General features: G+C 61.3%; 5 protein-coding genes across 6 annotated transcripts; 3 read left to right on the top strand and 2 right to left on the bottom strand.

Moving 5' to 3' along the window:
* The first annotated feature begins 11 nt into the window (after positions 1 to 11).
* On the top strand, positions 12 to 7588 carry PI4K2A (phosphatidylinositol 4-kinase type 2 alpha). The gene is made up of 9 exons (XM_050305239.1): positions 12 to 451; positions 2936 to 3136; positions 3382 to 3513; positions 3602 to 3755; positions 4338 to 4399; positions 4816 to 4915; positions 5170 to 5303; positions 5591 to 5650; positions 5778 to 7588. Exons 1-9 carry the CDS (start codon positions 56 to 58, stop codon positions 5937 to 5939), a joined length of 1401 nt encoding a protein of 466 aa, XP_050161196.1. The 5' UTR covers positions 12 to 55; the 3' UTR covers positions 5940 to 7588.
* Positions 7589 to 7966: 378 nt separating this feature from the next.
* Positions 7967 to 8646, bottom strand: AVPI1 (arginine vasopressin induced 1). The gene is made up of 2 exons (XM_050305240.1): positions 8229 to 8646; positions 7967 to 8148 (listed from the first exon to the last, which is right to left on the bottom strand). Exons 1-2 carry the CDS (start codon positions 8510 to 8512, stop codon positions 8091 to 8093), a joined length of 342 nt encoding a protein of 113 aa, XP_050161197.1. The 5' UTR covers positions 8513 to 8646; the 3' UTR covers positions 7967 to 8090.
* Positions 8647 to 9305: 659 nt separating this feature from the next.
* MARVELD1 (MARVEL domain containing 1) lies at positions 9306 to 11939 on the top strand. Its single transcript, XM_050305463.1, has one exon. It carries the CDS (start codon positions 9496 to 9498, stop codon positions 10021 to 10023), a length of 528 nt encoding a protein of 175 aa, XP_050161420.1. The 5' UTR covers positions 9306 to 9495; the 3' UTR covers positions 10024 to 11939.
* A 1274-nt stretch (positions 11940 to 13213) lies between these two features.
* Positions 13214 to 18218, top strand: ZFYVE27 (zinc finger FYVE-type containing 27). Of its 2 annotated transcripts, XM_050305317.1 has the most exons (12): positions 13214 to 13438; positions 13513 to 13583; positions 13655 to 13841; positions 14025 to 14120; positions 14311 to 14423; positions 15149 to 15279; positions 15636 to 15707; positions 15853 to 15873; positions 16079 to 16223; positions 16529 to 16575; positions 17122 to 17203; positions 17429 to 18218. In XM_050305317.1, exons 1-12 carry the CDS (start codon positions 13242 to 13244, stop codon positions 17491 to 17493), a joined length of 1227 nt encoding a protein of 408 aa, XP_050161274.1. In that variant the 5' UTR covers positions 13214 to 13241; the 3' UTR covers positions 17494 to 18218. The 2 variants fall into 2 exon arrangements, with proteins under 2 accessions (XP_050161274.1, XP_050161275.1); XM_050305318.1 differs by lacking the exon at positions 15853 to 15873.
* A 2159-nt stretch (positions 18219 to 20377) lies between these two features.
* On the bottom strand, positions 20378 to 23372 carry SFRP5 (secreted frizzled related protein 5). The gene is made up of 3 exons (XM_050339033.1): positions 22836 to 23372; positions 22047 to 22124; positions 20378 to 21696 (listed from the first exon to the last, which is right to left on the bottom strand). The coding sequence occupies exons 1-3, from the start codon at positions 23365 to 23367 to the stop codon at positions 21356 to 21358; spliced, it is 951 nt and encodes a 316-aa protein (XP_050194990.1). The 5' UTR covers positions 23368 to 23372; the 3' UTR covers positions 20378 to 21355.
* Positions 23373 to 26571: the final 3199 nt, after the last annotated feature.

The raw sequence follows: 26571 nt of genomic DNA on the forward strand, positions 1-26571 counted from the left end.
GGCAGCGGCAGCGGCAGTGGCAGCGGCGGCGCGGCGGGGCCGGGCGGGCGGCGCGATGGACGAGACGAGCCCGCTGGTGTCGCCGGAGCGGGCGCAGGGCCCCGACTACGGGCTGCCGGGGGGCGCTGTGCGCGCCCTGCCGCCCGCCGCGCCCCTGCCGCCCTCTCCTCCCGGCTCCCCCGGTGGTCGCGACCGCGAGCGGCAGCCGCTGCTGGAGCGCGGGGCGCGGGGCCCGGCGGCGGCGCAGGCCCAGGCGCAGGCTCAGGCGGCGGCGCAGGCCCAAGCCCAAGCGGCGGCTGCGGCGGCGCAGCGGGAGCGCAACGACTTCCCCGAGGATCCCGAGTTCGCCGAGGTGGTGCGGCGGGCCGAGCTGGCCAGCGAGCGCGGCATCTTCCCCGAGCGCATCTCGCAGGGCTCCAGCGGCAGCTACTTCGTCAAGGACCCGCAGGGGGTGAGCCGGGCGTGGCCCCCGAAGCCTGCGGGCTGCGGAGGGGGTTGCTGCAGGGAGAAGTCGCGGTGCTGGTACGGGGATGACCGGCCGTGGGGGGCTGGTCTGAGCTTCCCGGGGAGAAGTGCAGTGGGACCAGCAGCCAGAGTAGGGGGCGGGTGTTTCCAAGTGCTGATTCAGCCTCTTCTGTGGCTGTCGTGTCCACAGAGGAATGATCACACTCTCTCCGAGGTCTGTGCGTCTCCTAACCATGGTGACTCCAGTCCTAGGGCTGTGACTCTGTGAGCTGAGCCGTTTTTGGGCTGTGAGAGGAGTGAGATGTCTCCTCTGTGGCTGTATGGTTGATACAGTGGAGGGAAAGTCCTTGGCATGTAGCTGGTCCCCCACAGACCTGGTCAGCTGTGGGGCAGCCATCACTGTGCTGCTGACTGGATGTGTGTGCAGCACAGGCTGGCTTGTCTTGTGACCTGCTGTGCCCAGACCAATTACTTGAGCTACTGCTGCTTCCTGTGACTCCCTTGCCACGTGTGTGCTGGGATACTCCCTGGGGAGCAGGACTGGGCTCTTTGGTCTCTGATATCCCCTTAGTTTCCCTGCCCTGGGTGAAGCCTGGCTCCTGGGAGCTGTGACAGGCAGGTCCCAGCTGAGCTGGCGGTCTCTGGGGAAATACACACTTCCTCCTGATGAAGCCCTGCTCCCTCCTGTTGCCCAATATGAGACCTGGAGTCACTGGGGTGGGTGGCCAGATGAGCTGCCTGGGGTGGCAGGGCAGAGGTTGCCTGGCTGCAGGAGGCCTGAGCTCCAGGAGGGCTGGTGGAACATAAGTGCGAGGAGCCAAAGTCTGTGTAATCCTGGCCTTGTCACCTGGCAGGTCCCCCAGACTGCCCTGCTGTCAGCAAATTTGGTGTGTGACTGGTTTCTGTCTAGGGTTGCCAAAAATGTCCCACTGCTGGCATGGGAGAGAGTGCAGCGTGTGGATGTTGTGGGCAGTGGGGGGAGGATGTTGAGGTGAAAACCCTTCCTTGTGTCTGCTTCCCTCAGGGCTGCTGGGGCCCGAGCTGTCCCAGCCAGGCTGTGCTGCCCAGCCCCAGGGGTTGTGGTCACCCCACTGCTGACTGTGCTCCCATGCTGGCCGGGCTCCCTCTGCTCTGCTGCTGGCACCAGGCAAACCTGTTTTCCCTGCCAGTGCTGCTCCCGGCATAGGTCTGACTGGAAGGGGACACTGTGCTGCTAGAACTCTGGCCACCACTTTCACGCTGTCCCTGCCTGTTTGGGCCTTGCTCTGCTGGAATGGCTCCATGGAACACAGGACTCTGTGCCGCCACAGCTCTTGACAAGCCTCTTTGCAGGCTTATATCCAAGGACGTGTTGGCAGTTGTGTGCCTTCACGTGGGGCTGGTGAAGGGGATTGCCTGCCTGCCTGCCTGCCTGCCTCGTGGAAGTGGCTCCATCATGTGATCTTGGCATGGCTCAAGTGATCCTGTTCCCTCAAACTTCCTCCTGGTGGACAAAACCTTGCTTCTGATTGCCCTGGGCTGGCTTTTGGCCCCTGACAGACTGGGATTGCACTGGGGTTCCTGCTGAGGTGCTGAAACTCATGGTTAACTTCCACTTTCTGGCAAGATCTCAGCTTGGGGAAGTGTCACCCACTCAGGCCAGGACTGGCACCAGGCATGGGGAGGAGAGCTTGTGGCATGTGCTGCTGAGTCACCCTGGAGCAGGGGCTGCCAGCCTGGAGCTGCTGCACAGCCCCCCGGGAATCCCTGGCCTTTGGGAAAAGGTGATCTTTCTCCTGCCCCAGCCCTTGTCTCATCTGTGTGACTTGCAGCCCTGGCTTGGTGATGGTGCAGTGCCCAGCACAAGGCATTTGTGCCCTCTGGGCTGCTGCCCCTGCTGTCAGGTCAGTGTGTGCGAGGATGGATTGAGGGGCTGGGGGTGCTGCTGGTACCAGCTGGTGGCCAGTTTGAAGCTGCCTGTGCCCTTTCATACACAGCTGTCTGGGAGAGCCAGCCCCTCTGCTGTGTCTGCTGGGCCCCCAGCACAGAGCCCTGGCTGGGCTGGTCCCTTCTGTGATCAGTTTGGGATCAGCTCTGTTCTGTGGACTTTAGAGCCAGGGCTGGGATTGCTATCCCCTCCCTCTCCTGTGTGGATGTAATGACCAACAATGAGCAGTACATTCTCTGGCCATCCAAAGGTTGCTGGAATGAGACTGGTGTGTTTACCAGGGCACTGCATCATCACTGGTGTTTTTTTAGGACAAGGTCTTTGACCGGTACCTTGCTTTTGTGGGACAGGTCACTGGCTGGGGAGGAGTCCCTCCCATCCCGTCTGCCTCCCCCACCAGGAGCTACAGGGTTTGCCCAATCCCAGGGGTTGGTTATTGATCCCAGTGAAGGGCTGTTCCTGAATGTCTCCACTGTGAGCTGGAGGAGGCATCCCAACTCTGCCAACTGTCTGGAATCAGCCCCTTCTCTCTCCCACTCACAGAAAATCATTGGCGTCTTCAAGCCCAAGAATGAGGAGCCATACGGACAGCTGAACCCCAAGTGGACCAAGTGGCTGCAGAAGCTGTGCTGCCCGTGCTGCTTTGGGAGAGACTGCCTAGTCCTGAACCAGGGCTACCTGTCAGAGGCGGGTGCCAGCCTGGTAGACCAGAAACTGGAACTCAACATTGTTCCCCGCACAAAGGTGAGAGGAAATCTGCTGGGATCTTGTTCTGGGAAGGCTTTTGTGTGCTTCCACACAGATTGTGTCTTGTCTTGTGGCACTGCTGACCTCGCAGATTGAGAGCTCTAGACCAGGACTGTTCCTGCTCAAGCTGTGGGGATGCTTTTGCTGGGCAGAGCTGTGGGAAATGCTGTGTCTTGGTTTTATCAGGCAGTCCTGTGACTTGCCAGGTGCACCAGCTGACATCTGCACTCCTGTCCCCCCAGGTGGTGTATCTGGCCAGTGAGACCTTTAACTACAGTGCCATCGACAGGGTGAAGTCCCGAGGAAAGAGGCTGGCCCTGGAGAAGGTTCCAAAAGTTGGCCAGCGCTTCAACCGCATTGGTCTGCCACCCAAGGTAGGGCTGCCAGCCTGCTCACCTGCCTGCCGGCACCACCACACTCTCTGTGGCCTTCTGTGACACAGCCTCTCTCTCCTTGCCTCAGGTGGGCTCCTTCCAGCTCTTTGTGGAAGGCTACAAGGATGCTGACTACTGGCTGCGGCGGTTTGAGGCCGAGCCGCTCCCAGAGAACACCAACCGGCAGCTGCTGCTGCAGTTTGAGCGGCTGGTGGTGCTGGACTACATCATCAGGAACACAGGTAAGGCTGGCTGCCTGCTGTGGGATGCTGCCTGCTCCGTCATGTCCTATCATATTGGAGAAAGGGGAGGGAGACAGGGGCTTGGTGGCTTTTCCCAGCACCTGAAATTCTTCTCAACACCACTCGGTTGCTGCCAGGTGACATCTCCCTCTGGGCAGAGTGCAGCTACCGTGGCCATCCAGCACTGGGGGCTCTGGCTGCTGGCCTGCGTTCTAGCAGATCTGGATCCACCGCTGTGCTCAGCTGTGAGGTTCCAGGAACATCCAGAGATCCAACACCTGGCTGTGCCTCATCTCACTGTCCCATCTCACAGTGGGTTCCTGAGTTCCTGCCTGGCAGGAAGGGGTTGGGTTTGCAGTCTGGGGCTTGCAGGCTGAGCTTTCTCTTGCAAGCTGGCAATATGTGGACCTCCAGGGCTAGTTTTGTGAGGGTTGATGTGACTTCCTAGGCCCACAGTGGGCTCAAGAGCTCTGGGCCTAAAATGTCTCTGTCTCACTTCTGGGTCAGAGGAGGAATAGTCTTCTGCCCAGCATGGTGCAAGGGGGCCCTGGTGGTGATGCAGCTGGTTTTATCTCCCTGCAGATCGGGGCAATGACAACTGGCTCATCAAGTATGACTGTCCCCTGGACAGCGCAGGCGTGCGGGTGAGTGGCTCCTCCTGGGCAGGGGCTACATGGGGACTCTGCTTCCGGAACTTGACTGCTTGTCATGTGGGACAGGAATTTCCCATCTGGGTTCCAAGCGTGTGGAGGCCTGACCTTGTCTCCTGGGCCTTCTGTTACCCCTTGCCTTGGTGCTTTGTGGCCTAGTGGGACTTCATAAGAATGCTCTGTGGGAGAAACTGGTGTTGCTGGACCTGTGCATCCTTGGAGTGAGGCCTTGGAGCTTTGTTCCCCTCCCACCTGAAGCAGACAATGTTTCCCTGTGGGCAAGGGGCCATGCTACAAGGCAAGAGGCTGCTGTGCCTCTGTGGTAGCCAGGGCAAAGATCCTGGCAGTGGGGCTGGAGCGGAGGGGATGGGGTGGGGGGGTTTCTTGTGACATGCTTTGCTTCATTCCAGGACAGCGACTGGGTGGTGGTGAAGGAGCCCATCATCAAGCTGGCTGCTATAGACAACGGTTTGGCCTTTCCCTTGAAACACCCGGACTCCTGGAGAGCGTGTGAGTCCCTTAGGCTGTGCCAGGACACTATGGCAAGCCACACAAGTCCATGCTTGGGCATCCTTCTTAAGGACTGCAGAGGAGAGGGCTAAGGCTGTGCCTCTGCAAATCTCTGGGTTCATGGGCAGCTCCTTCTCAGTAGAGACTGTAGAAAACTAAGGCTGGACCTTGTGTCCCAGATGCAGGGGATCCAGGGGCATGTGGTACCATGCTTTGCCTTCCCTAGTTCTCATGACTCCTGCTTCCTCCCACAGATCCGTTCTATTGGGCTTGGCTTCCCCAGGCCAAAATCCCCTTTTCACAGGAGATCAAGGACCTGATTCTTCCCAAGATCTCAGACCCCAATTTTGTCAAGGACCTGGAGGAAGATCTGTATGAGCTCTTCAAGGTGTGCTGGGGAAGTGGGTGAAGATGGTATGGGAGGAAGAAAAGTGGGGGTAGTGTTGGGGAGCTCCTTGTCAAGGCTTCAGGGGACAGAACGGTGGCCAAGCTCCTGACAGTGTTTTTGGGCTGAGGCATAGCAGGGTTTTTCCTCTACCAGGCGCTGAAGATTCATCGTGGGGAGAAGCAGGAAACCCATGGGACAGGGGGAGAGGCTTACTTGAGGAATAGTCGTCTTGTGCATGGCATGAGGCAGTAGATGAATCCCACTGTGTTCTCTGCTCTCTTTTGCAGAAAGACCCTGGCTTTGACAGGGGACAGTTTCACAAGCAGATTGCTGTTATGAGAGGCCAGGTAAGCTGTGTGAAGGGAAGGCAGAGGTGGAGTCTCATCCTGCCTGTGTGGCAGGAAGGGTGCTGGAGTGGATGCTCTCTGTTGTTCCTGCGGGACAGCTCAGGCTTTGCTCTGTTGTGCCATACAGATCCTGAACCTGACACAGGCACTGAAAGATGGGAAGAGCCCACTGCACCTGGTTCAGATGCCGCCTGTGATTGTGGAAACAGCGCGTTCCCACCAGCGCTCTGCCAGTGAGTCCTACACGCAGAGCTTCCAGAGCCGGAAGCCTTTCTTCTCATGGTGGTAGCTGCAGGAGCCACAGGCAGGGCTTGGCCATCTCGGACTAGCACTGCAAGAGGAGCTGGGCCACTGCTGGCTTCTGTGGCTGGGACTTGACCTTCAGGGTAGAGCGAGCAGGTGCAGCTGGAGGAACCTGCAGCTGAACTGGAGGAGCCAGGCAGGTTGGGCATGGTCCCTCCCCAGCTCCATTGGAGCTTGGTGCCCTGCCTGGGGCAGAGGCCAGAGGGAGGTGTGGGAATCTGCTGGGAACTGTGGCGTGGCTGGGACCCTGCCCCTGCCTCCCTTCCTTGGCCTGCATATGGTTCTGAGCACCCCAGCTTGGGGCTGGGATGAACAGGCTTGCCCAGCCAGGATCCGTCCAGCCCTTTTTACACCAGCCACTGGCCCTTTTTATCCCCACCGTGCCAGCTGCTGGGCTGAGAAGGCCTGAGAAGGTGATACCCCCTCCCTTTCCCTAAGGGTGTGGTGTACTCCTCCACTGTCCCTCCTCTGCCCCAACTCCGTGCACGCTGCTTTCCTCAGGGGGAGTTCCTGCTGCCCACGGGTGCAGTGGGGACCACAATGAACGGCTGTTCTCTGGCTGGGGGCTCGAGGAGGGGACATAAGAGGGACAACACATGAGACTGGCTTCGGTGCAGTTAGACACTAAGGGGAAAGAGGCGTTGGATTATCCTTGGGAAGAGCAGGTGGCTCCCCCTCTGCTTCCCCAGTCCGTTTCTCCTGCCAGGTCTCCACAGCTGCTCTTGCTTGGCTATTTCCCCTGCTCCCAGCAAGCTGCCTGGCTGCTATGCAGCCAGCATGGTGCCAGCCTTGTCTGTGCCTAGGGACCCCCTCAAGGGGCAGGGGTCTGCCAGGGAAGGGCTGGAGGGGCTCTTCTGCCACATAGGTGGGTGCATTAGGGGACCAGCATGGACTCCTGGCTGCCTTGGAGCTGACAATCTCGCAGGCTTGCTGTGGTTGGGGGAGGCAGAGAGCTCCCCTCTCCCCAGCAGCTGCTGAGCTTGTGTTGTATGGAACAGTATCAGGGCTGCTGCCTGCACTCGCTTGCCTTGAGCTGTGGCTTCTCCTGCTGCTGGGGGAAATTGGTGTTGGGTCTTGTTGTCCTGTTAGCCCATCTTCGGGGAGTGAAGGGGATGACGGCAGGTTGGGGCTCTGCTGTGTGAGCCTGGGAGGGGAGAGCAGCTCCCTTGTCTCCTGCAATGGGTAGGGGGCTCAGCATTGGCTGTGCAAGCACAGAGGGGGCAGCAGTGGAGACCCCAGCTCCCCGGCCAGGCCCAGCTGCATCTGACTGACCCAAAATGTATTGTTCTAATGCACTGTAGAAATGTATGTAATGTATTTAAACCATGCAACTGTCTGAATAACAGCTGCCGTTCAGCTGGCCACATCTGTGTCTCTGCTGCACCCTAGAGCAGGTTGGGGCTCCTCGGACAAGGTGGCCTGGCTGGTATCCATGGATACCTGCTCAGGGATGCATTTGTCTCCCACAACTGCAGAGCTGCTGCCGAAGAGACCCTTTCCTACAGGGTCTGCTGCTCATGCTGGGCATTGAGGGGGCCAGCTGCCCAGCCTGCCCCTCAGCATCCCATGCCTGCAGGTTCTGCGCCAGTGGCTTGGCCAACTGGTCCTCCAGCAGATAAATCCTTCCTTGGAGAATTTGTTTTCTCTTCTGAGCATTTCTTGTCCTGCAGGGCAGCATGCAGCTTGTTTCCCAGCTGTCTCTGCAACTGTGCCAGGGCAATCACTGCGACTTATCGTGCACTGGAGCACACTACCCTGAGAGTCTGTGGAGAATCCCCCACTGGAGATATTCAAGAACTGTCTGGATGAAATCCTGTGCAATGTACTCTAGGATGACACTACTTAAGGAGGGAGGTTGGACCAGATGACCCACTGTGGTCCCTTCCAATCTGACCCGTTCTGTGAGGCTGTTCCCACTGCACTGGGTGCATTACAACGGCCTGGACCCTGGTCCTGCCACCCTGGGGAAAGGCCCGTAGGGGCAGGGCACAGCCAGAGCCTAACAGCCACCTTTATCCACCCTTTATTAACCATTCATTGCACCCTGCCCAATACACTTAGTGTCCTCGGAGAGCCCGGCAGAGCCGACATCAGCTCTCCAGCAGCCCCCTTCCGCGGCCCCGGCCGCTCAGCGCTGCTACACGGAGCCCGAGCCTGTCTCGGCCCCGCAGTCGCTCTCGAGCTCCTCCGCGATCCTACAGGGAAGAGACATGTGTTAGGGGCGTGGTCCAGCCAGGCTTCCCCTGGTTCTCCAGCCGGCCCGACCCACACCTACCGCAGGTGGCCGAAGCGCCGCAGCGCCGCCATCCCGCCGCCGGGCCGGGCCGTTCGCCGCCGCCGGAGCCGCCGCAGGGCTCGCACCATGCGCCGCTGGCCCGCGTACCGCCAGACGAGGCGGGCACGCTCCTCGGGCCGCTCGGCCCCGCCGCTTCGGAACAGGCTCCGCAGCTCCAGCAGCCCTACGCCCTGGAAGATGTTGGCCGAGGCCCACTTACGACTGCGGGCGGCTGGCGCCGCCCGCCCCGGAGGGTCGCTCACCACCGAGGCCGGCGTGCCCATGGCCCCGGCCGCTGCAGGCACCGAAGAGACGGTGTCAGGCTCCGCTCTCGCCGCCCAGCCTGGCCCGCCTCTCCCGGGATCCGGCACGGATGCCCGGTGAGGAAGGGCGGGCGGCGGGGGAAGGGCGCCGGGCAGGAGTCCAGCTGCGCGGGCGGGGCCGCCCGGGAACGCGGGAGGCGCCCCGGCTTGAGCCGGCGCACGCAAGTCCGGTCCCGCCCTAGCCCAGGGCGCTGGGCCCCGCCGTGACCCACTTTCGCTCCGCCGCCGCCCGGAGCCCGCCGGCCCCTTGCACAGCCCTGGCAGTGGCGGGTCCGCCCGGCACTCGCTGCGCTCCCGGACTCGCTTCGCGCCACCGCGCCGGAGTCCCGCCACTGCTCCGCGCCGCTCACGCCCCGCCGCCCCGCCCCGTGCCCGCCCCGCCGCCAATCCCCGCCCGCCTCCCGCTGCCAGGGCCAATCGGCGCCGAGGGGCGCGGCCGCACCGCCTGTCGGAGGGTCCACGTGGCGCAGGTGACGTCACGGGCAGTGGGCGAGACACCGCCCCTGGGCGGAGCCGCGGTCGCGTCACTCCAAGGGGAATCCCGGGTGACGTAAGGGGGATCCCCGGCGCGCGCCCCCCGCCGGCCGCCGTGCGGGGTCCCGGTTCGTTGTTCCCGGGACCCGCCGCCGGCACCGGCCGCCGCCCTCCGCGGCCTCCCGCCGCCGCCGCCTCTCGCGCCCCGCGGAGAGGGTCCCCCGGCGGCGGCGGGACGGAAGGGGCACGGCGGTTCCTGCCCGCCGGCGGCATCCACGGCGGCCCTCGGGTGTCCGGTGGGCCAGCGGGAGGAGAGGCGGGAGGCGGAGGCGGGGCGGGGAGGAAAGGAGAGAGGCCCCGCGCGGGGAGGACCGTAAAAGTGCCAGATGTTTGGCAACGGCCGGGGGAGGAAGTCGCTGCCGGGGCCCTGAGTCCCGCCCGAGCCTCGCCGGAGCAGGCAGGGCCGCGCCATGGCTCGCACGGCTCCCCCGTCAGTGCCGCCGCCCCCGGGGCCGCCGGCCCGCGGCTCGCTCAGCCTCCATCGCACCTACCTGCGGAGCCCGCTGGGCTTGCTGCGCCTAGGGCAACTGGCGCTGGGCGCTGCCTTCTGGGTGACGGTGGCTGCTCACAAGTACGAGGGGGCGGCCCACTTCGCCCTCTTCGCCGCCGTCCTGGTCTGGCTCCTCACCCTGGCCCTTTTCGGGCTGAGTCTGCTGGGGCGGTGGGAGCTGGTGCCCTGGCTGGGCTCCCGCTGGCTCCTCACCAACCTGGTGCACGACCTGGCGCTGGGTGTGGGGCTTTACGCAGCCGCCACTGGCATCATGGGCCACAAGGCTGGTCAGAGAAGTTATTGCAACCTGCCAGGCTACAGCCAGCACTGCCTCTACGGTGCCTACCTGAGTGCCTCCATCTGCGGGGGCATCACTGCCTGCCTGTACCTCTTCTCCGGGCTCTACTGCCTGTCACGGCGTTGCCGGGACCAGCGTGACATCATCTGAGACCTTGAGCCACTTGGCTCCCCTTCTTCTTGCTCACGGACAGAGCACAGCCCCTCTCTGGGACAAAGTGACCCTGCTGCCCCATCCCCTCCTGGCTGACTGCACTGCAACTCCTCCAGAGACCCCTGCACAGACGGATGGACAGACAGAGGCCTTCCTCAAACACACCTTCCCCTGCAACGCACCGAGACAGCATGGACATCCAGCTGCTGTACAGGCCCTTCTCCCACCTCTGAACCCAAGGAAGGACCCAAGTGGAGAGGCCCTAAGAGGGACACCAATTTTTGGGAGCCCCTCCAGGACCTCTGCCAAACTCCCCTGCTTGTGACCTTGCAGATGCTGCATGCTCAGGTGGGTGCTGACCTCTCCCCAGGGTGGAGGGGAACTGGCCTGGGGGACCTGAGAAGCGGGCAGTGGTGCCTAGTGGGGTTGGGTGGGCACAAACCACCCCAACCACTGGCAGCCTCTTCTCGCCATTCCAGCTGCGTGGCGCCTCCGCAATTCCCTAACGGAGGCTCTGAACTCGGCTTCCCCAGCCGAGGCCCCTCCTTCTGTCTGGCCTGAAAACATCCTTCATCTTATCGGGGCCCCACGGGGCTCGGTCCCTCCCTGCCCTGCGCTCTGGGCGTGTGGAGACACCTGGGTACCACACAGCCAGACCCAGCATCACCCCAGGCCCCTGGACACAACCCAGGTCCAGTCTGGGGGCTGAGCAGGGCAGCAAGGCCTCCATCGCTGCAGGACGAGGGGAAAGATGCGTGAGGTCTGTTACCCTGAGCCGGGGGTAAATTCCTTCAACCTTGGAGTTTGTACAGTCCCAGGATGGGGCCAGGTGCCCCTGGGGGTTGAATGGGCTAGTCATGGGGATGTTCTCCTGCTGTTCTGCAGAGAGGTTTGTGGCTCCGAGCCACCCAGAGCCACTGAAGCAGACTGGGGCCAGGCTGCTCCAAACGGGACAGGCACAGCCTTGCTGATGTTTCTGGAGACTGGCCTGCAGCCCTGCCTGGCTCTGCTGCACTTGGTTTATTGTCTCAGAATATTCGAATCTCTGGACTCTCCAACTTCATCTTGGGACCAGGCAGTGCCTGGAGACTGTGGCAAGGTGTAAAGGAAGGGTGAGCGTGGCAGCATGGCAGTGCTGGGCTGCTGCTGGTACTCTGGCCATGGAGGGACTATGACCAGGCATTGTGGGGACACAACCTGTCTTGGAGAACAGGAGAAGAGGACACTGCCACTGGAGCCAGCCCAGCCTTGGATCAGCCTCCACAACCCACCAGGTGCCAAGCCATGAGGAGGCCATGTGGGGCCAACTGGAGAAATAGGAAGCCAGAGACAGAATTTTTGGAGGAGTACCACACCAGGGCTGCCTGCCACAAGCCCTCCTTGCCCTGACTGGAGGCAGATCATCTCCGTTGGTCCTGGTGCGAGGGAGGGTCTGCCGCAGTCTGCATGGGCTCAGATCAGTTGGATGGGTATCCCCAGTGGCTGGCCACAGGGTGTGGCTGTTGCCTGGGGTTCCCTGGTGCCTTTTTTTTGGGGTGGAGAGCAGCAGCTGTGATCTCCCTGGGGCTTGAAGGGATTTGGGGTTGGTACTGGGTCCCCACCCATGAGGTGCTGTCCCAGCAGATGTCTGTTGTGCTTACGGGCCCTGCCAACCCCCCAGGCCATGTATCCCTTCCCTGGGTGGGGCATGCTGTCCCTGCCCTGTCAGGGCTGGTCCCTGACATCACCTGCCTCTGCCTATTCTGGTGCAACCCCTGACCCAGGCTGCCTGAAATGCTCTCTGTGCTTCTGCCACCACAAGTGCCTTTCTCTGGCTTTCTGCAGCCCTGTCTGTCACGCTGGCTCTGTCCCCCTACAGCCTCCTCTCTGGTACCCGTGGATTCACATTCCAAATAAAGCAGTGTTGGCGCTCACTGGGTGTCTGAGGCTTTGTGCTGGGGCTGGGACCCGCTGAGGACAAGGTCTGAGCTGGGATCACACCCAGCTCTGTAGCCCTGTAGCCCTTTGCCCTGGGGCCTCCCTGCTTGGAGCCCTTGGCCGTGGTCACGATGTCCTGAGGTGCTCCAGGGTCACAGGCAGGCTCCACAGGCACCTCTTGGTGCCTGGCAGAGCAGAGGGAGACTGAGTCCCCAGATCTGTGTGGCCGCAGGGATGCACTGAGTACGGGATGGAGCTGCATTCCTATGGGCTTTGTCACTCTGGGCTGAAAGAGCCCTCTGTCTTTGGGCCAGGACACTGCCAGGCAGTCACGCCCACGCTGTTGGGCCCCCGGAGGGTCAGGGACCACCTAGGGGCAGCCAGCATCTCCCAGGACTGGCTCCAGCCCTGCGAGGCACTCTTGGGATGGGGTTGAGCCTCCCCTGTTCAGCAGAGGCTGTGGACAGCCGACAGCATTGTTGAGCCCTCATTGCCCAAGAGTCAGCATAGGGGTAAAACAAGGTTGTATGGAGTATTATGAGATCCCCCCTTTTAGTATCAGAGGAAGCCCAGGATCCCCAGAGCACCCCTGGGAGCCAGCGGCCCTGCTCTACTGCAAGCACCTGTCAGGATGGCCCGTGGTGCCCAGGGAGATGGGGAGCTGGTGTGCAGGGCAGTGCCCGCGCACCCAGGACTGGTCTGCAGCGGGAGCACGGAGGGGCAGCAGGTGAGCTGCCAGGTGAGCTGCCAGCCACGGTCACGGGCCCGGAGCGAACCTGCCGCTCCCGCCCGGGGCCCCCGCGTGTGGAGCTGCGCCCTGGTCTCTCCCCGGGGAGAGGTGCCACAGCAATGGGCTCACGGGCACGAACTCGCTGTGCCCGACACGGCTGGGTGCAGGCCATAGCAAGACCCAGACTGGGACTGAGCCCTGGACCAGGACTGAAACGGATCCGTGCTCAGCTCCGGACTCGGACGGGATCCTGGCTGTGACTGAGCCCTACACCAGAGCAGAGGCGAACCGAGACCGTGCCTGGGCACTGATTACCCGCGGGTATGGGCCGAGCCCCGTGTCCGGACCGGGCCCGCCCCACGCAGAGCCCACCGGAGCGGCGCGGGCGGGGCCGGGCACGGGAGGAGCCGCCGCTTCCGGCACCGCCCTGCGGGGGCGGGGCCTGCGTGCCGCCTCCCGTCCGGCTCTCCGATTGGCTGCGCTCGCGGCGCGCCCGCCGCGTCACGGCAGCGGCCTCGTCCCGGAGCGGGCCCGTCCCGGAGCGGGCCCGTCCCGGAGCGGGCCCGTCATGCAGGCGGCCGAGCGGGACGGGACGGCGGGCGGCTCCGAAGGGGCAGCCGGCGGCGGTGAGGCCCCGCCGGAGCCGTCGCCGCCCAAGGCCGCCGCCGCTTTCGACCTGCTGGAGCTGGTGCGGAGCTACCGGCGGCTGGAGCTGTACCTGGAGCCGCTGCGGGACGCGGCCGAGGGCGTCCGCTCCCTCCTGCGGTAGGTGCGGGATGGGCTGGGGCCCGTGCCGAGATCGTCCCCGGGGCCTCACGCCCCTCCCCCTGTCTCGGCAGGTGGCAGCGGCCCGTGTGCTCCCTCCTGGTCTGCCTCGGCCTCAACTTCCTCCTGCTCACCCTCGGACAAGGTGCGTGTCGGGGCTCGGGGCCGGTCCCCTCCCCGGACCTCTCCGGGCTGACGCTGTCCCACCTCTTCCAGCCGCCTGGTACTCGATGCTCGCCCTGCTGGTGGCGGTGCCGGCCCTGCTGGGCTACCTGCAGGAGACGTGCCGGGCCCGGCCCTCGGAGCCGGAGCTGGTGCGCAGGAGGTACCACAGCATCCGCAGGGAGGACCTGCGCAAGGTGCAGCTCTCCCGACAGGAGGCCATCGCCCAGGTCAAGAGCTTGTGAGTTCCTAGGGCCACCCCAGCCCTGGGGCTCTGGGGGCCTCTGCAGCCGGGAAGGCTTCTCTGGGTCTCTGCAGAGAGTCTGGGCTGGTGCCAGGCTGGCCACTGTAACCCGCGTGAGTGTGGGGGAGTCCGGGTGTGTGTTTGTGAGGCTTTTTTGTGACTGTGAGGTCTCATTCACAGCCTGATCCAGCTGGAGGGGTTTCTGAGCGGGATGTGTTGCAGCTGTGAGGCCGTGTACCGTGTGCTGTACTGGGAGAACCCCACTGTCTCTTCCCAGTGAGTAGTACCGGGTCAGACACCCTGTGGTGAGCTTGGTGGGGAGAGGGGCCCAGGCAGGCCTGTGGAGCTGCATTTGATGTGTTTGGTACTTGGAGAGAACAGGTGAAACACCAGATGAAGGAAGGGGTTTTATGCTGTGGTGTGAGTTGCTCTGACTTGACCACCAGTATCCTGCTGGTTTTTGAAGGTTTTATGGGGCACTGCTGGGCACTGTTTGTGTCCTTTACCTACTGCCCCTCTGCTGGGTCCTGGCTATCGTCAACAGCACCCTCTTCCTGGGCAACACCCAGTTCTACCAAGGTATGAGAACTCCCTGGAAGTGTCCTGTGTGGGATAGGTTGGGGAAAGGCCCTCTGAGGCCAGGGATCCTGCCCTGTACCCTCTCCCAGCACCCTCACATGAGCACAGTGTCCTGTGTCAGGCTCTGCTTGAACCCCCCCATGAGCAACCAGTGCCCTGTGATGGTGCTCAACAGCCCAGGGTGGGTGGTGTGGTCCCAGGACTTAGCTGTTGGAGGTGAGAGTCTCTCCTGATGTGTGTCCCAGCCTGGGTGCTGTTCTCCTCTCTGCACTGTGGCAAACCACCAGGCCTGGCAATGAAGCCTGTGCATGAACATCACTACCCCTCTCAGTCCCTGACCCTGCTCTTCAGGACTTGAAACATGTTCGGTGCCTGTGGCAATGTATGACACAGGTCTGAAAATGTGCCATTGGAAGAGAGAGGAGCTGGAGGCACTCCCTGTTCTGTGGCACATGCTGGACGAGTATTGGATGTGTCTGGGCTGTGACTAAGGCCCCTGCTGTTCCCTATCCTGAGCTGGGGCAGATGTTGGGGGGGAGGTGTCCTTACTGCTCTAACTTTGACGTGTGAGCAAAGGGGAGCTCAGGGTACCTGAGAGGTCAAGGTTGTATGTGCCAATGTCCCACCCTGAGCCCTGGAGATCAACTCTTGCAGATGGCTTTTGTGTGGTGGGGCTGGGAGAAGGGAAGTGCCACCCTACTCCAGCTGCATTCTCCCCTTACCAGTGATAATGGAGCTCAAGGCCTCGATTGAACAGTGCATGGGCACCAAACCCCTCGAGAGCACTCCAGAGCCTGCTGAACCCCTACCAGCAGCTGCTGCCCCAGATCGGACCCCCACACCCACCAGCGCAGAGGTGAGATAGGGGCAGGGCTGGCGGCTGGGCCTGGGAGCTGCAGTCAGCCCCTTGGGTCTGACCGTGCCTGTGTCCCTCTACCCACAAACTTGTTCAAGCTGCTGGCTTTGCTGGAAGCCTGTGAACTACTCCTGAGTTACTGGGAGGCTGCTCTGCTGGCCTGGGGGCTTGGCTCAGTCCTTTTGCCACATGTAAGGATGTGGTCTGGGGAGACGGGGCCTCATCTCACCTTCAGGGACTCGTGTCTTCTCGTGGGGCTGCCCAAGGCCTGGTCCTGGAACCTCCTGCAGGAATGTGGGCCCACCTTTGAACAGAGGCAGGAGAATAGCTGGACTAGCTGCGTGAATCTCTTGCAGGACCTTACCCCTGGCAGCGTGGAGGAGGCAGAGGAGGCAGAGCCTGATGAAGAGTTCAAAGATGCTATTGAGGTTTGAGCCTGGTGGGAGGTGGGCTGTGCCTGAAGGGCAGCTGAGGTGGGAAAGAGGCAAGCTGGGTGCTCAGAGAGAGTGGCTGTGGGGCTGGGTGGCTCTGACTCTGTGCTCACTCTCATCTCTTCCCATGCTGCGGGAGAAGGAGAACCAGCTGCTGGTCATGGTGAGTATTGCCATGCCAAGGTGTGCAAGAGGGGCATCTCCTCCCAGCTGGTGCTGGCAGCCTTTTCTTGGATTGCCAGTGGCTTGTGGTGATGCCAGGTGGATCATCCTGCTTGTTGGGTATCCGTCTCTGGGGTGGGCTGCCCTGCAGCCCTCAGTGTGCCCCCAGCCACCCCTCCATGCTCAGCTGGCTCTGCTCTCTGCAGGAGGATGACGAGAGCTCTCAGTGCTCAACAGATTTTGACCTCAGCCTCCCGGACAATGGTTTTATGAGCAAAAACGAGGTGATCCGCAGCAAGGTGTCACGCCTGACCGAGCGCCTGCGCAAGCGCTACCCCAGCAACAACTTTGGTAAGTTTAGGAGCAGGTGCTGCTTGGGGGAGCTCAGCAGAGGGATCTGTGCTGCTTCCAGTGGTGACCATGGGACTTGGAGTGGACACAGTGGTGTGGTACCTGCCAGGGCTATGCTGACACCTCCAGTGACCTTCCCCTCTCCGTGGGGAGTATGTTCCCAGCCCTACCTGGGAAAGGCAAGGATGGGAAGGTGCAGCAATGTCATCTCCAAGCTGAGCCTTTACAACAGCTGTGGGTGTTCCTGAACTACTCACAGCTCCAGGCATCAGAGCCCTGCTTGACCTCTGCTCTGTTTCTTTCAGGGAGCTGCACAGGCTGTGCGGCCACCTTCTCTGTGCTCAAGAAGAGGGTGAGTTTTTGGCTTCTACCCCTGCTTGCTTGGTGTACCTGGGGCAGAGGTGTTGCCCATGTCTGGCTTGCTCTGGCTTTCTCCAGCAGCTCAGGTGTCTGGCCTTGGTCTCAGCCCAGATGACCTCAGCTAAGTGCTGGGTGTTGCCATGTGCTTGATGGTGCCAGGAATCCCTTGTGCAGTGGAGCATTTGTCCCTTTACTCCCTTGGAAGCTGACTCAGACCAAACCCACGTGTGCTGTTGCAGCTCTGCGACCTGGTTTAGTCTTTGTCCTGTGACCTGAGAAATTTCTGGTGAAGCAGAGCATGGGTCTGCTTGTGGGAATGACAGGAACAAACGCCACCCTGTTGCCTTATCTGAGCCTCTATATGTGATGCTTGGTACACAGTCCCTGGGCAGTTCTGGGAAGGATATATCGCCTGTCCCCTCCAGGCTTACATTGCTGTCTTCCTCCTGCCTCCCCTTCTGCAGACTCGTGGTGCCCTTCCCTTATTCCTGGGTTAGTCTGACATACACCTGGGGCTCACCTCCATCTCTCTCCACAGCGGAGCTGCAGTAACTGTGGGAACAGCTTCTGCTCTAGGTGTTGTTCCTTCAAAGTCCCCAAGGCTGTGATGGGAGCCACAGGTGAGTGGAAAGGTGGAAGAGGGCAGAGCTCCTGCTTCCACCTGTGCTGCCTGCCCTGGGATTTGCCCCAGCCCTGGTGGGGAGGGCAGACAGGACCTGCCCAGTGCAGCCTGGCTCAGGACAGAGCAGCGATGGGCTTGCAGCTCTCAGAGCAGCTCCATGGCTGGGGTGTCTAGCCTGTGGTGGGAAAGGGGGAGCACCTCTGACACCTGCTTTCCTTTCCAGCTCCGGAGGCTCAGAGGGAGACAGTGTTTGTGTGTGCTCTGTGCAACCAGGTGCTCATCAAGTGATGAAACAGACCCAGCCAGGTCCTGTGTCCTGCACTGCCTGACACTTAGGACAGCAGGCAGGCACCCTTGCTACTGGGAACCTGGACTGTTTGGATCCCAGCGTGGCATTCCCCAGACAGAGGATGCTTGCACTCTCTGCTCCTCCTGCTAGCACTAGGCTAGGGCCTGACCAGCTCTCCCTGCCACACAAAAGCTGGGTCCCTGTGGTGGAATATTGCCCATGGCTGTGACCCATCCCTGCAGCTGCTCCAAGCCCTGGGTGCTCTCTGGCAGTTGCTGTGCCCTGCCATGTGCTTGCCCAGGTCCTGTGGCCTGGCTCAGTGATGGAGGAGCCATCTTTCCCTTCACCTCCTGGTTGGGGTGGAACAACCTCAGGGCTCTGTCCCTACCTTTCCCAGCACTGTGCTATAAGTGACTGTATTTTTGGGATCAAGTCAGAACTCTACCCTCAGGAGACGCGGTCTTTGGTCCTGCTCATCTGAGACCCTGCTGGTCACTCCTGTGCTTCTCGGCCTCACCACCTGCAGGTTTAGTCTTTTACCCTGGATTTGGCTGTAGTGCAGAGGAGGCAAGAGGGTGAGTTTGGGCTGGGCTGTGTGGCCGTGTCTTCAATGTGAGAAGAGGCAGGAGTTGGTGCTGCTCTGTGCACTTAGTGACTGCTGCTTTCTAATACAGATTAATATATAATTGCATATAGAGAATGACCAATAAATCTCTTGTCCTTACCTGGCTCTTGTCTTGTCCTAGTGAAAGCTATCCCAGTCCCAGGTGACTCTGATACCTCTGTGGCCTTGGCCCTGCAGGTGCTCATGGAGAAATGGTGTGTCTCTGCCACCAGCTCTCCGTGCTTTACTGGAGTTTCCATCTTCTGTCCTGCTGTAGCCTTATTTGCTCCCTGCTCAGAGCTGTGTGCAGCTGCCCTTTGGCTGTTCCAGGGCTGGATCCTGCTGGGCTGGAGCCAGGGAACACCTCAGCTCTGACAGGAGCTGCTGGGCTTCCTCTGCCTTCCGTGGCTGCTCCTTCCCCTGCCCTACCCGGGCGGTGGTCCCACCAGCTGCCTGTGTGCACAAGGATGACCTTTCCCTGTGTGAACAGCAAAGCTCCCAGCTATTCCGGGAATGTGACCCTGGCTGCTGTGCAGCTGGGAACCGCCATGGCCTGGGTCCCTGCCAGCCAGCTGCAGCTTCCCCCCAGCCAGGGAATCTGGGGGAGCCAGTGCTCTTGGGCTGGCAGCGCCCACCAGGCTGTGACACCCAGACATCCCACCAGTGTGGGAGCTTGTATGGGGCAGCTCCTCTTGGTTGTGGATCATAACCCCCTTCCCATGGAAATCTGGGGAAAAACTGGACTTGGCATTGATGATGAGGGTGTCTGGGTTATGCTGTGTGTGCAGGGGGACTGGCTCAGCAGTTAGTGGGGGCAGTGGAGCAGCTGTAGCAGTGGGGAGGGCTGTGTAGCACTCTAAGAGCTGTGAGGTTGTGTTTGTGTGTGTGTCTGCAGTGGGATGAGTACTGGGCTTGGTGGGGGTGAGCTGTAGAGCTCAGACAGCCACCTGTGGGAGGCAGAGGAGTTACTTGTCTTTCTAGAGAAAACACTTGGAGCAATGAGCATGATGGCCATTTATGTCTGAACACTCCCTGGAAAGATGCTAATGACACAGAATACAGAAGACTACAGATAAACTTGTGCTGTGGGAGACGGAATTTTATTTACGCATTTTAAGTTTTGCAGTAAAATGTCATAACTGACAATGTTTATTCCTGTAGCGGTATGCTCAGCACTCACTCCCTGAACATAACCTTCTAATAATATTTGAATTTTTTCCTCATTTTTTCCCCCAGTGGCTGCGGGGAGCTGGGAGGGCAGTAACTCCCTGCCCTGGTGTGAGGCTGGGGCCAGGGCTGGCCACCCCATGTCCCTGTCTGGCTGCAGGGCAGGGGCACTGGCACATCTCCCTGGCAGGAGTGGGATGTGAGTGCTGTTTGGGCTTCTGGAGGCTCACCAGTGGGGCTGAGGCCATGCCCAAGGAGGGCAGAGGAAGAAGGGGTCACCTCAGTCCAGTGCAGGGCAGGTGCTCAGTGGTCCTGTCAGCCTGGAGGAGGGTGGGTGCAGACATCCCACAGCCTCAATATCCCTCTTATCCTGGGAGGCTCCCTTGTGCCTGGGCCAGCTCCGATGAGAGGACGCAGTGCAGGCAGCCAGGCACTGGGTAAACATCCAGGTGGCCGCTTTCAGGCCTCCCTCACCCACTGGCATGGTGGATACAAGTGTGCACTGGGTAAACAGGACTGGGGTGGGCAGGATGCCCCCCTTGCCAACTGGGATGGTGGGGCAGCTGGGGGAGTCAAGCCAAGCTAAGGGACAGCACCCTCCTACCATCAGAGGGGCCGGGTGAGAGCTGCCCTGGTCCTTGTGATGCTGGGAGGGTCCTGGCTGGTGCAAGTGGGTGGCACCTGGAATCTTTTGGGAGGAGGTGGGAGGTTGTTATGTGGGAGGTCTGGGAGCTGGGCAGGGCTGGCAGGGAGCTGCAGGCAGGGCTTTCAGGTGCTAGGGTGTGGATTGGCCAGAGTTGGCGGCTGTCTGGTCCAGGATCTTCCCCCTACTGTGCTCAGTGCCAGACTGCTCACATGGGCTGCCAGGTCCCAGCCTGTGGATTTGTCCCCTGGGATGACAAAGGGAGAAACCTCTCTGGCAAACACTGTCAGACTCAGCTGTGGGGTTCCAGCAACAGTGATGCCTCTGTCCCCTCACCCTCCTCATCATGACACCCTCACAGGGTCCTTGGAGGGGCAGGGGTGCCATGCCTGTGACCTCTGGGAATTTTATCCCTTGACTTGTCTGGACTGCCCAGACTCAGGCTCTGGGCATGGCAGCTGGAGTGGGGTAGAGCCAGAGCTTGGGGTGACCCCACTCCCTCGGGCTGCCCCATTCAGTTGGCAGGACTGGGACCCCTCTCCCCTTCTTCTGGGGTCCCTGAGGGAGCCCCAAGGGGCAGTTGCCCATGAACCACATCGAGCTGGACACAGACTTCTCGGAGATGGAATAATTTACTGTGGTGTGTATGGGCAAGGGGTGCCTGGGCTGGGTCATGCCAGGGGTGTGTGTGAGGGATGCAGCAGAGCTGGTCTGGGGGGCTTGGAGGTGGAGCCCACACACACATTGAGCCATGTGGAATGGGGGGTGAGGAGCCCAGGCAGGGGCTGGGCTGTTCTGGGCACTTGGTCTTGAGGGAAACAGTCTGTGGGGACAGGGAGGCAGAAGGGACCTGCCTTGGCTGGGGTGGGACTGTGCAAAGGTGAGATCCAGGGCGGGGGTGTGAGCTCAGGGTAAGGGCATGGGATGTGTTGGTGGGCTGGAGTAGGGACTGTGGAGTCTGAGGGTCTGGGGCATGTGATGAGGGAGCTGGGCAAGGGACACAGGTACAGGGTTGGGGTCCAAGGTGCAGCCAAGTGGTCCCAAGAGGGCCAAGCAGGGATCTTAAATGAAAACAGGAGTCCCTGGGCTGCTGGGCAGGGAGCTTGGGAGTAGCCAAGGGTCTCTGGTGCAGACTAGGGCTCACAAGCATGCAGAGCAAGGGTTCTGGTTCAGCATACACTGCTGGATGTGGGCAAGGGTCCTGGGAGCAGAACAGGGGTCCTGGGGATGCAGAAAAAGGCTCTCAGAAGGAGGCAGGGGACCTGGCTGTGGATCAAGGTTCCCACAAATGCAGCTGGGAATCCTGGGGATGCAGAGCAGGTTTTGGGGACACAGCCAAGGGCCTGAGGTGAGCAGAGCTGGGATCCTGCGGTGCAGCTAGGGATGTCAGGGGTTGTAGTGTTGGGCCAGTGCAGGAGTCCTGGGAGAGGGCAGGGTGGGCAGAGTGCTAGTGCTGCCCAGCCCCATAGAGCAATGGGTGGTAGAGGGGGCAAGGGTAGGAGAACATGAACTTGACTGCGAACTTCATCTCCTTGTTGTGCTTCTGCCAGGGGTAGATGGCCAGGAGGAGCAGGCGGCTGCCCACCTTGCGGCCCATCACCAGAAAGCTGCCACTGAGGCTGTCCAGCTGGGGGCAGGGGCAGGCACCTGCATTCCTCATGTGCAGCACCATCTTCTTGGTGTCCTTGCGCTTGAGCGGGCCCAGCTTCAGCACCTTCTTCTTCTGGGCAGCCACGAGCCGCCGCTCCCCGTTCTCCTCCGTCATCTCCTTGATGCGCATCTTCACCACTGTGTGGGGCAGCCAAGCACGGTTTGGGGGGGGCACTGCTGGGGCACTGGGGAGGGGAGGGTCTGGGCCAGGCAACTGTGCAGAACAGGGTGCAGCCCATCCCTGGGGTGGGTCTCTGGGGAAGTTATTGTGTGGGGTGGGGAAAGGGGTTATTGAGTGAACCTCACACATGTCCCATTCTGCCTATCCCCCCACCAATGTCATCTCCTGTGGTGCACCCATCCCATGCATGCAAGGTCCAAAGGGAATGGCCAGGGATCTCCCATGGGGCTGTCCCCATACACCCCCACCCTCTGGTCAACTCCTGCCTGGGCAGTCAGACCTGGGGGAGGCAGACCCCAACACTCACCAAAGTCACTGGAGCACATCTGCTCCATCATGCCATCCGCCTTGTGCTCCATCTCACACTGGGTGCAGATCTTGGACACTGTGGTGAGAGACCAGTCATTGTCACAGCTTCCTGCTGCTGATATTTGTCACCTGGGCCAGCTCCACAGGGACATGCTTGGGAGAGTCTCAGCAGCTTCTCTGCTCCCTAGGCAGCTGTGCTGGGGTGGTGGAGGGGGGCACAGAGCACCTCTCTGGCCAGAGTCCCAGCATCCACCCCAGCGGAGGGGATATGAGGATGCCCTCCCACCAGATGTTGTCACTTTGAACCACAGCAACAGTGAGGGTGGCCCCAGCCTGAAGGGTGTCGTCATAACCCTGATCCTGACCCTGGGCTGCCTTTGGCTAATGTACCCTCCCCTGTCTGAGGGGTCAGCCACCTGCAGCAGCAACGTGGGACTGAGACCCACAGGTGCAGTATGCTCTTTGCTGCTGACATGGGATCCAGAGAAAGGAGAGGGATATAGATGGCACTGTGGTGGATCTGCCAGTGGCTCCCACGTCATCTCATGTTCTCCTCTGTCCTGCAGCAGCTCTGTGCAGGCAGCTGGGTGCTCAGCTCCCTCAAGCAATGAGTGGTGTTCAGACAAAGCAGCTGATGCTGCTGGTGCTGCACCCACTTGTGCCCTGCTGCAGACAGAGGGTCCTTGGTCAGTATCAGTGTCCCAAGCTCTGCTTTGAGGGGTGAAGGGGTGGGGGTGCAGGGGCTCCACATGCATCCCCATCCCAACACAGTACCCTTTCCACTTACCTGGTGGTGGAGTGGCTTTGCTGTTCCCAAACTGGACGGCAATGCAGAGCTCGTGGTCAGAGGGGAACTTGCCACAGTGCAGCATCTCGGGCCAGGGGAAGCCGTAGGACTCCATGACGGGGGCACAGGAGTCCCGTACCACCTCACAGAGGGAGCGGCAGGGGTAGACGGGCCTGTCGAGGCAGACGGGGGCGAAGAGGGAGCAGAGGAAGAGCTGGGTGTCAGTGTGGCATTGCTTGGCGAGCAGGGGCACCCAGCTGCCAGCCTGCTGCTTGGCCTCGGCCATGGTCTCGTGTTCCAGCAGGTTGGGCAGCCGCATGCGCTTGTATCCCACGTCGCGGCAGAGCTGCATGTCGGCCGGGATGTCGAGGCACTGCGGCTCCCGCCCGTAGAAGCGCCCGTGGGGCAGGTTCTCGGGCTGCCACCCATAGTAATCGTAGTGCTGCCCGCCGCCCAGGGACCCTGCCAGGGCCAGCGACAGGGCCAGCAGCGCTGTGCTCCCGGCGCCAGGGGGGCTGCCTGCCTGCGGCATCGCCGCTGCCCGCCTGCCGCTGCCGGCCGCGGCTGCCGAGCGGGACGGGAGCGTGTCTCGGCACCTCGCCTGCTCCCTTAGCGCCTCCCACGCTCGCTGCCCTTTCTAAGGAGGCTGGAGGCCTCTCCGGCAGCCAATCTGCTCTGACTGTCGGGCCCCCCGGGGCTGGCCCCGGCCCCCCGCCAGCCTGCCCACCCCGCTGCCCCAGCCCTCCCTTCCTCCTTGGTGCATGGTGATCCATGTCCCCAAACCAGGCTCCCAGGGAGCCTCTCTGCGTGCACCCCTTCAGTCCGCCCTGGCTCTGTGTGTCGCTGGGGTGATGCTGTCTGGAAGGGTTGGCTTGTCTGTCCCATGGGGATGTGTTGTTGGCACAAGGTGCCCCCATTCTACACCAATCCCCCTGCCCATGTCGACTGGCACCTCAGAGGCATTCCCTGTCATGAGGCAGGGGCCTGTGGTTCCTACCCTGTGCCCCTGCCCCCTTCTCTGTCCAGTGCCCCATGGGGTCTGGGTTTGGGTATGTTTGGGGTGCAGGGGATGGAGGAACAGGGCATCCAAGAGGCTTCATGCTGCAGCATTAGGGGGGAACACCCAGGTGCCATGTGTGCCATCAGTGCCAAGGTGATGCCAATGGGCACGGGGTTCTTATTCTTCATGGGTGGCCCTGCCAGTATGTACCTTGGGCAGCCCATGGTCTGCTGAGGTTACACCTCCCAGCAAAGGGCTTTCACAGAGGCTCTGCCAGTGCCCAGAGTGTGGGAAAACCTGGAGCACAAGCGGGACGAGGGTCCTGCCAGGGCCACATTCCCTCATTCCCTTGGAGATGGGCTGGGCCAGGGGGTGCAAGACTTAAGACCCCATTAGAAGCCCATTTTTCTGCAGGGGTTATCTGGGGCACCCCCTCCCTTTCCCGTGATCGATGCTGCTGCCTGGCCAACAGGCTTTGGGCTGTCACTGGCCCCTGCCTGCCGGATAAGGCAGCTCTGTTAATGGTGATAGAGCAAACAGTCCAGTGCATGTAGTGATAGCAGTTGCTCTTTGCCCTGGGCTGGGGGCAGGGACTGCTCCCCTAATCCTGGTGGGGTCCATCTACTTTGAGGCCATGCTGGGAACCTCAGTCACACAACCTGCCCTTGCCTGTAGCCTGCCTGCCATGCCCATGCCCTCTGTGCTGGCCACAGCGGCCATCACTGCATCACTGATGCTTACTGGCAGCCCGAGGGTGGGCTGGGTTCATCTCGCCCCAGCCAAGCCCCGGAGATGGCACCATTAATGTGTAACTGCCGGGGAGCCCGATAAGATAGAGCAGCCCTTTATCAGGGCTGCCTGGTAGCAGGAGGGAGGGTGCTGGAGGCATCAGGCTGTCATGGCAGGAGTGAGATTGTCTGGAGATAAGTGCTGGTAGAAAATAGCTAATCCGTGATGGATGGGCTTGGGCAGGGTGTAATTGCCATGGGAACTAGTCTGGGAAGGGTCTGGCAAGGCCTGGGAGCAGGATCTGGGAGGTGGAGGCAGAGCAAGGCTGTGTGTGCAGGGTGAAGCTGCCGGTGTGCGGGATGCTAAGCACAGCCATGGGTGTGCCATGATGGAGGTGATGAGGCTGGGGTTGAGTGAGAGGCTCCCTGCCAGCTGGCCCAGTCTCTCTGTCTGTGACAATGCCTTAATTGGAGCCACTGAATCACCTCCTGTCAACATGACCATGCTGGGGGGGAGCAGGGATGGCTCCAGGATAGGGGTGTCCATTCCCTGTTCCAACTCTTCTAGGTGTCCTGGCAGCCTTGTCTCCAAGCTGAGACTTTACCTTTGCTCTAGGAGTTCCCTGCTGCACTCACATTGCTTCCTTAATCCTTTTCCACCCAGGATGCCCCAGGGGAGATAGATCTGGGGTGTACCCCAGAGAAGGGTGTGGACCCAAAGCAGGTGGATTTGGCACCCTTCCCTGCATCCTGTCTGCATAGGCTGCTCTAGTGCCCACATTCCCGTCCTGCTGCCATGCAACTATCTGGGAGACTTACACTTGTGCCTGTCACTCCAGGGAGCTGGCTGTGCCAGCACTTGTGTCACTGCCTGTGTCGCCTGTCACAGCAGCGAGGGCGGAAGCGGGGCCATGGGGGCTGCCCCCTCTGCGGTGGGGACCTCAGGGACGTTGAGCCAGAGTGGCAGGGTAAGACATCCCCCTGGGGGTACCCCATCGACACTCCAGGCCCTCCCTGTGGAGGACCTGTGCCTGGTCCTAGCACAGAGGAGATCTGAGCAGGGGGAGCAGGAGGCTCCTGGGAAGTGAGATGCTGAGAAGGATCCTGGCCGCCTCCTTCCATCCTTGTGTCCCACTCTCCTGCCTCAGCTTTGGGTGCTACTGACCTTGTTTCTGTGAGCAAAGATGCATCCTCTGGGCTTGGGTGGGCTGACTGGGCTGGGTGGGCTCTCTCCCACCCTACTGTCTTCCCCATCCTGCTTCTCGGGCTGTGTCAGTGCCAGACATGGGCTGCACTCACTGTGGAGCACGGACGTTTAGGAGAGGACAGCACACTGGAGCTGACCATTCAAGGACCCTCAGGAAGGGACAGCAGGCTGAGGCTGTCTGTGCCAGGACACGTGTCCCAGGGTGTCCAGCAGCTCAAAAGAGAGAGCACTCTGGCTGGGGGGCAGTGCTGGGCTGGCAGCACAGCTCCATGGGGGTGGTCCTGTCTGTGAGTGCCTGTGGGAGTTTGGGGCACGACTGGGGACATTGTGGGGTCGAGGTGGCCCAGGGGCTATGTGGAACCCTCAGGGCGGGCAGCGCACAGGGTCAGTGGTGGCTGTGCACTTGCCCTGCGCCCACACACACTCAGTTGCCCGGCAGACCCAGGAATCTGCTGGCAGCGTTCCCAGCCCAGCTGCGGAGCTGACGCACTCTCCCAGCCCCGACCCAGCACCTCCTGGCCCTGCCCAGTTCCTGCCAGCTTGCAAACAGACCCTCCCTGTTCACTGCTGGACACCCCAGTCCTGGCCCCCAGCACCTGGTCCTGCTCAGCAGGGCAGGGAGGGGACATGTCCCATGTGGGGAACCCTCTGCGGAAGAGTCCCTTTGCTTCACGGCGTGGCACCACACATGGGGACCCCTCTGCAGTGCTGTTTGCCCTTCCCCACCCCACTGGGGAGGTGGGAAAAACCACCCACGTCTACTCCCAGCACAGCCCCATCCCTGTGTGGTAGAAATCCTTG

The sequence above is a fragment of the Myiozetetes cayanensis genome, unplaced genomic scaffold (assembly GCF_022539395.1).
Source record: "Myiozetetes cayanensis isolate MyiCay16 unplaced genomic scaffold, myiCay2020 scf10, whole genome shotgun sequence".
Classification (NCBI taxonomy): domain Eukaryota; kingdom Metazoa; phylum Chordata; class Aves; order Passeriformes; family Tyrannidae; genus Myiozetetes; species Myiozetetes cayanensis.